Source organism: Hydra viridissima, unplaced genomic scaffold, assembly GCF_058129835.1.
Source record: "Hydra viridissima isolate aposymbiotic clone 2 unplaced genomic scaffold, HvirCarnegie_v1 scaffold_6, whole genome shotgun sequence".
Lineage (NCBI taxonomy): Eukaryota > Metazoa > Cnidaria > Hydrozoa > Anthoathecata > Hydridae > Hydra > Hydra viridissima.
Genome location: NW_028324305.1, coordinates 18,813,298 through 18,821,559, shown reverse-complemented (window position 1 = coordinate 18,821,559; position 8,262 = coordinate 18,813,298). Strand labels below are relative to the sequence as shown.

At 31.7% G+C, this 8,262-nt stretch overlaps 1 protein-coding gene across 1 annotated transcript in view; it reads right to left on the bottom strand.

The window, feature by feature from the left end:
• Window positions 1-452: 452 nt before the first annotated feature.
• The window catches only part of LOC149887381 (uncharacterized), a 9,168-nt gene continuing 1,358 nt past the window's right edge, over window positions 453-8,262 (bottom strand). The window contains exons 2-3 of the mRNA XM_090090642.1: window positions 2,699-2,863; window positions 453-2,610 (exon numbers count right to left, since the gene is read on the bottom strand). Of these exons, the coding sequence (XP_089946768.1) occupies window positions 2,273-2,610; window positions 2,699-2,863 (503 nt within the window). The 3' untranslated portion in view covers window positions 453-2,272. The remainder of the gene's footprint in view (window positions 2,611-2,698; window positions 2,864-8,262) is intronic.

Genomic DNA, 8,262 nt, shown 5'->3' with positions numbered 1-8,262 from the left:
TATTTCCTGACCAACTCATAGAGACAAATGATATTAGAAATACTAAACTTATGATAAGTAGACCATTTTAATGAATGCTCTGTGACATTTTTCAGTTTCACAATCCTCTTGTAAAAAAGAAAATCTTTAATCTAAAAGTGCCAACCCGTGGAACAAGACTTATGAAGAAACGTTTGTTTATCTGCACTGAAATTTAGTTTTACTTGAATTGTAACGGTCTTTTTATAACAAATAACCTTTTGGTTTTAGAACTTAGTCCACCGCCTTAAAACTTTTCTGCAAAGCAGTTTGTTTTTTTTGTTCTTTTTTTTTTTTTTTTTTTTTTTTTTCAGTATTAAAAAATTTTACTTTAAAATTTTTAATACTGAAAATTAAGTTTAAACTTTTTTTTTTGCGTTATGTTATTTTACACAATTTTTTATACACATCCGCTGCAGAAGAAAGATAAGCTATTTCAAATACTGATAAGCTATTTCAAATGCTTTGACTGCGTTATTTTTTTTAAAAAAAATTTAAAATTGTTGGCAGGAGTAATTGATCATGGAAACTCAATCCGCATCGACTTAATTTGTCAGTGGCGGTCATACCTGAGAGCTTTCAATCGCATTTTATTGCATTCTGGGTAGCCAATAACTCCAGCTGTAAACTAAAATACAAATTGGGAAGATTAACAACTTGTTCATTTTTTAAAAGCTAAAGTTCAATATGCTGACAATGTGAAGCAAGACAAACTCCTAAAGCAAAATATCTGGAAGCCACAAAAGCATACAGTGAAGAGTATAACGGTTTAAGCGAAGAAGAATAAGCCAAAGAAAACTGCGGCTGAAACCGAAGAATTAACATTGATTAGGTTTAGCCAAACAAAAACGTAAAAAGAAAATCAGGAAATTGAAAGTGAATACCACATGTCTTGATTTTAATGTTTAAACAAAAATTCATCATCTTGGTTTACTACTTGTCATAGTTTTAAGCTAGTTCCATGCAGCTCTAAACATATAGTAATCTACAGCGATAGAAAGAATGAAAAGTCACTATTGAACCGTACCGTAGTGAAAATGCTGTGGAACACTACTTGAATTCTATCCTAGTTGAATCGGAAAAGATTCGTAGAGTCTTCAAAAAGATATGATCATCACAAAAGTTGACCAAATAGCGTTCAATAATGCTCAGCACTGTTATATATGTGATGGGAGACTTTACAGGCTCGGTGTTGGAATCATGGATACTGGAATGCGTTCCGTTGCAAAGAGGTTGGTGATTACTCAACATATAATTGAAGATTGATGTCATACTACTCGCTAATGTGTTGCTAAAGCAAACAATCCACAGTGCCTGAATTGTGGACAGCTCAAAGCTTGATAATTAGACTTTGTAAGTATTGTACCCTTGTTCCAAAAATTGAACTTATACTACCCTTTTTCACTCAGAAAAACGCTTAGGACGATTGATAGTACATACCTTAAGGATCAAAAAAAAAAAAAATTCCAAAACCAATCATTGGCGTTCAGAAAAGAAGGTTGCGTTTAAAACTTTTGCGATTAATACCATGGCACATAATATCGAATTTGCCAATGAAGCCAAAAACTTGGAATGCAGATTGTCTTTCAGATAACTGTTGAAGCAAGTCTTGTTCTTTAACTGCATTCTGCAATTTGGTCCTTCCAACTGACCACCGTGGCATGGCTTGATTTGAATATAAAGTGCAACCAGCCACTTTTCAGTATTAAGCTATGTATCTTTGAGTGGTTTAAGCAGATGGTTCACAACTCATAATGGCAGATGGAGTGAATAAGATAATGAGAATTGGATGAATAAGATCAAAAAGAAGAAAATCATCAGGCATTTTTATAAATGAAAAATGGACAGTATTGAAGCACTTTTTGATTTTTGGCATTTTAAACCAGAGAAGACAAAGGCTTCATAAACTTTCTTAAATCTTTTAAAATCTCCATACCTTGAAATGTTCTTTGCTTGAACAAAAAAACAAACTCTAGGGTGAGAACTAAAATGGGACTGAATTCTATATTTAAAGTTTGCAAGTTTCAAATCACAAGGAGAAACGGATTTGGTGCACATAAACAAGTTCTAAGATGGTTTTGAGATTCTCATTGGTTTCTGGAAGTTTCTCGATAACAGCAAGCAAAAGCTGAAAGTTTATGGATGAATCCTTTAAGGTCAGCAGCTTTCTTGTGACCAGTTAAGCTAAGTTGTTGCAAACCAATGATACCAAAGTTGATTTTGTGCATAACAACTTCTCTATCAATTGCAAACTTTACAAAATGATCTTATAAACTTCTCGTTTGAGATGGGTTTGTTCAAGAAGTGAATTTGCACAAATGTAGTGTGCAGCTGCTTTTGGTGCTGTTGACTTGTTTTCTGAGGAAATAATAATTTCAGTGTGTGCAAGTTTAGAAGCAAGTTGTTTCCCGAAAGATTGAAAGTTAGGTGCAACTTTTTTTTTTACACTTCGTGTCTGTGACACATTGTTGAAGGTAAAAACAAGTTTTTGATCTGTAGAATCTGAAAGGCCAGTGTTCACGTGAACTTTTCCAATGTCCTCAGCTGCTAGGTAATCTTTTTCTAGTAAGAGGTGTTCAAACTTAGCGGAACCTGCAAGTAAAGTAGCGAATTTTAGAAACATTGTCTAATTTACTAAAATAATAAAAAGTCAAAATCATCTAACAAAGATATTATTCACCTGAAAGGATTGGAAATGGGCTTCCTCCTTGTGCTTGTTTAAACCCTAATGTTCCATGTGTAGAAGCAACAGATGAATCAATGTCTAACATAGTAACTACTTTAGCGGCAACTCTGTCTTTTGTTGTGGCTTCCACCAAGTTGTTGTTTAGAGTAGTTTTTGTACCTACATGAAAAATACTTCGACCAATAACGGAAAAGCATTTCACATATTTTTTCTCTAGAACTTTTTGTAATTTGTTAAGAATAAAGTTTCAAAAATTTTTTTCATAATAAACTAAATAAAATGCGCTCTTTTCGAGAATATTTATCTACTTTAATTTGTTACACAATTAACCACATACTTTTTAATTTTTTGACATCAAGTTTCAAAAAGTTTTTGCCGTAAGAGTTTAATCTACAATACCGTAATAATACTGTAAAACTTTAGTTCTAGAAGAAAAAATTTTAAACTATTTTCTTTGCTTTCTTAATGGAAAGCAATATTTTAGAACTTTTTCTATACATGATATTAAAATGAGCTATGAAAAGAAAAAGCCGTCAACATCTCTTATTTTTTTTTTTACATTTACAATTAAAAGCACAAACTTTAAAAGCAGTTTACTCTCTCGGACGCCAATGATAGTTTTTGGGATTAGTAATTTTCGGATCTTCTCAGTGTGTACTAATAACCTGGAGGGTTTCTCTGGGTCAAAATTGCTGAATGGGCTTACCATTAACGAGAAGTTTGCCACTTCCGAAGATACAGAATATAGATATATAGTAGAGGTTTTGGCTCCTCCTGACGATGACGAATATGGATACATTATTGAGACTAATATCGAATATCCTGAACACAACACAACGCACTTAGTGATTACCTACTGGAACTGAAACATTTAGAGTTAGTAACAGGAAGCTGGTCCTGAATTGTCGTACATTACCAAAACTCATGGTATGCATGTTACAAAAATCCAATGTGCGGTCAAGCTCAGGTGGGCGGCCTAAATGGCATCGCAATATTCAGCTGAATGATGATTAAGGGCCTAATATTTAAAGGGGATATGTTTAAGATAATAAAAAATGCAGCCTTTAGGTAAATTGTGGAAATTCAGCGCAAGCGCAATTGGATTGAGTTTGTCCGTGGTTATGAAAGAGATAGCATGGGTCGCCTCGTTGCAGACCCGGCTTAGCTGTTGCACGAAATATTCAATGGAGACCTGTTAGTAGTTTGTAGTAACAAAAGCTCAATCTGAATAGGCAAATACATATCATCCTGAGCATTTTTAACTTATCTTAATTCTTGATAAGTGAATTTAGCAACAGCAATCTTACGGGTAGGTTGGCGACGAGGCTAGTTTGTTATATAGCAATAACGAGAGCTTGTTGTTAAAGTTTGAGAATGAAGATGACTACGAAGACTTGTAGGCACTCTCAGACGATTATGATTTCAGCGAGTACCCTTAGGATAATCCCTATTACAGCCTGGAAAGCAAAAAGGCCGTTGGCAAGTTCAAAGCTAATTGTAAAGGGCTTTTCTTTGCCAAGTTTGTTAGTCTGTGAACAAAAATGAACTATACTCTGGAGGCCAGTCGGAAAAAGAAATTCAGACAAAAGGGGTTTAAAAGATGTGGCCGAAAAAATCTGAATTATGAGTTGTATAAGCTAAGCCTCGATGAGCAATAGATAGCTATTTAGAGCCATGGTTATCAAATGAGAATTTATAAGCAGAGCAAGATCAACCTTAGCCCCCAGGATTAAGATTGTTCTTCCTCTGTTTTTATGCTCCCATATTTCTCGTGGTAAGGTATTGCCAATATAAGCTGGTGGTGGTACCATTGTTTGCAATCCAACCCCATGTCGGGGCTCGTTGCAACATTTTTAAATCTGTGAATTAAATTGTTTCACATAAATTTTAAACTTAAAAAAGACTTAGAAAAATTTACTGGAAAGTTCTGCTTTATATACCTGGTTTTGCTAAAGTTGAAGCAATATACAGAATGTATCTGCAGGACCTAGAACTTCTTTTATTAAGTGAATCTTCACAAATACAGGATATGATTTTATGATTAAGTTACTTTACAAAAACACTATTTTAGAACTTTGAGGTTACAGGCTTAAACCTGCTCCAGATAAATACAAAAATATATTTTTCTCTTTTTTTTTTAGACAATAAATAAGGATTGTTTATTTTATATTGAATTGTATAATATATTATACTGCACAGAGATTTGTCTTAAATCATATTTACATTATGTATATATATGTACATTATATATATATATATATATATATATATATATATATATATATATATATATATATATATATATATATATATATATATATATATATATATATATATGTATATATATAATAGTTTCAGGTTATGAGGAATTGTGTTATTATTATTTTGTATTTTAACAACTTTTAAATATATGAATATAATAGATAAAAAATGTATTTTGAATAGCTTTTTTTAATTTCATGAAGTAAAAAATTTTGAATTAAGTTTAATTTCATTATCGTTTTATAATATTCAATGTGTATATTATTCTGAAAAAATAGTTTAACAAAGTAATACCCACACAAATTCATTATAAACAATAATGGTTGTTTATGTTGTATTTGTTTTAGTCAATATGGTCAGAAATCGAAAATGGATTGAAAAAAAATCGGTAACACAAGTTCTGTAAATATGTAGTGCGTATGGTACTTAAGAAAGGGCAAAGCATTTCTGCTGTAAGCAAACATAAAATAAAATTGCGTTTTGGAATTTATGTCGGTATCTGGAAAAAGCTAAACAATATGGTCTTGATTAAATAAAGTACACACAAAACTGCCAAATGCGGACAGGTTTTCACTAACGAAGAAGAAACATTGTTAAAAGATTAGATTGTGAAGGTCTCCAGGACATATTACGTTAGGGTTAGGGTTAGGGTTAGGGTTAGGGTTAGGGTTAGGGTTAGGGTTAGGGTTAGGGTATTATCTTTACTCACTTAAAAAAATTAGCTTTTGACTTTGCTGACTCAACAGGAAAATTTTTCCTCAATCATGGATAAAAAAACCTGACTGCTGGAGTAGACGGCTGTATGGTTTTATGAATAGATTTAAAGATCTTTCTTTTTGCAGACCAGAAGCAGCCAGTTTGTCACGTGAAACAAGTTTTAATAAAAAAAATATTTCAGAACTTTTAAAAAAATCTGGAAGAAATACTTAGAAAGTATAATTTTCATCCTTATGATATCAATAACGCAAATGAGACAGGTTATTTTACAGTACAGAATGAAGGAAATATAAAAGTCATTGCCTGTAAAATAGAGTAATAAGTAGGAAAAATTACATCAGCAGAGAGGGGTAATCTGATTACAACGCTTGCTGCAGTAAATGCTGTAGGAAATGCATTTCCTCCATTTATGGTGTTTCCTAGAGTGCATTCCAAAGACTCAATGGTACACGGTGCTTCACCTGGAACTGTCGGGACAGCTTGTGTGTGAGGCTGGATGACAGCTGATAGCTTATACTTATTTATGAAACACTTTATTACATCAACAAAATGTTCAAAGGAGCAGCCAGTCTTAATAATTCTGGACAATCATGACCCACACTTTCTATTGAGACGCTTTATCTAGCAAAAGAAAAAAAAGGTTATCATGATGACTGTGCCACCTCACTCCAGCCACAAGCAACAACTTTAGGACAGAACTGTCTATGAACCATTTAAATCCTTCTCTATTGAACAATCCAGGTAAACCTAAAACAATTTATGACATTTTATACTTGGTTGGTATTGCTTCCCCTTTAGCATTTACTCCTAAAAGTAGAGTGTCAGGATTTCGATTTACAGGGATTTTTCCATTGAGTTCTATAGTTTTTAGTGATGAAGACTGTTTGGGCTTTTTTGTCACTAATCATCCATTTGAATTATGCAAAGTTGATTTCAAAGCCCAAAATCAAAAGACTCTATTATAACAGGGTATTGAAACTTCAAGTTCCAACTTCAAAGAACTCATAATGCAAAAAAAGCAAAACATTATTTTTAACAGACACTTCTTAAAAGAAAGACTTCGCTAAGCAGAAAAACGTAAATTCACAAAGAAAAGTAAGACTGAGCAGAATTGCAAAAAAGATGGCAGCTAAAAATTTAATGAGGCAGTTGATGAAACTTTCCAAAGTTGTGACTCAGCAAATTGACTAACTTCATTTTTTTCATCAAATAAAGATTTTTTCCGTAAAATACAAAAAAGATGGAGAAATAAGAAAGATACAAGAGACAGCTTTTTAACTTTTTTTATTTTCAATAGAAAAAGCAATAATTTGTTTCATGAGAAGCAAAAAAGATTCCAGATATTGTTTTAATTCATTTTTACTTTAATAGAAAAATGAACAATTTATTTTGAACGTAAAAAAAAACTTTCAGCTTAAAAAATTAGATAGATAAAAAATACATAAAAAATAATTTGGATTACAAATAAGGACTAAAAAAAATTGCGTAAATATTTAAACATGAATGTCAAATCAGAACTTGATGTTGCCACATGCGGCAGTATAACAGGCTTTAACACATTTTGTCATCAATTTGCTTAAGGTGGCACCATCGCCTTTAAAAATCAAATAAAAAAAGGATTTTTTTTTTTCGGAATTTTTTTATTTCAACCATTGAAATACAAAGTCCGTATTATTCTTTGACTAATATTTGCTTTAAAAGTTAAAAGAAAGAAAAAAAAAGCCATAACTTTGGTTAATGCAATTTCTTACTCCTCAGCAACTTCATAGCAACGTTTAACAAAAAAAACCTTTTCTTTTTAAATTTTTTTTTAGAGGCAATTTTTATGACCATCAAGTTTTAATGTATTTTACTTACGAAAACGTAAATATCTTCAGTTTTGTTAAATCTTTTGTCTTCAAGTTCAAAAAAGATAGTTTGAATGTAAAGGTGAGATTTTATAGAAGTTATGCTGACTTAGCAAGAAAACATGCAATTTTCATTTATCTTTTAGTTTTAATAGAGTTTCCAAATATAAAAAATTGATATCAAGCTTTTAGTAGTTGTAGATTAAAAGTTAGATTTCAGTAGGGAGGTACCAACTTAATTTCAATAAAAATTATTTCGGAATTTCGGATTATCAAAAACCATTTGATGTTTTTCAGAGTTGAAAAAAAGTTACGCAAAGGAAATCCCTCTGCCGAAAGAGTTTCATTTTTGAACAATATCAAGCAATAGAATTAAATGCTCGAAACAAAATGGGCATGTTGTCCGTGGAGCAAATTAATCCTTCTGTTCCCGAAGGATGATAAAGGTTTAAAAAATTAATGCAAAAGATTTTTAAAGAGTGTATCGCTTTTCAAAAACACGTTTAGCAACAGGAACATTTCTATCTTATTGCAAAGCGATCAAGGTGTTCGTCGAAAATTTTCGTGTCAAAAACGAAGAGCGATTGAGAAAATTTGTCGGCAAAGAAGAAATACAACCTCTACGTAACAACGTTCCTTTGTTAAATATTTTTTTAAAATACATTACTTTAGTTTAATAAGTATTGTGAGGGAAAATGATAAAATTGTAAATATTATCTTTAAGTTTTACCC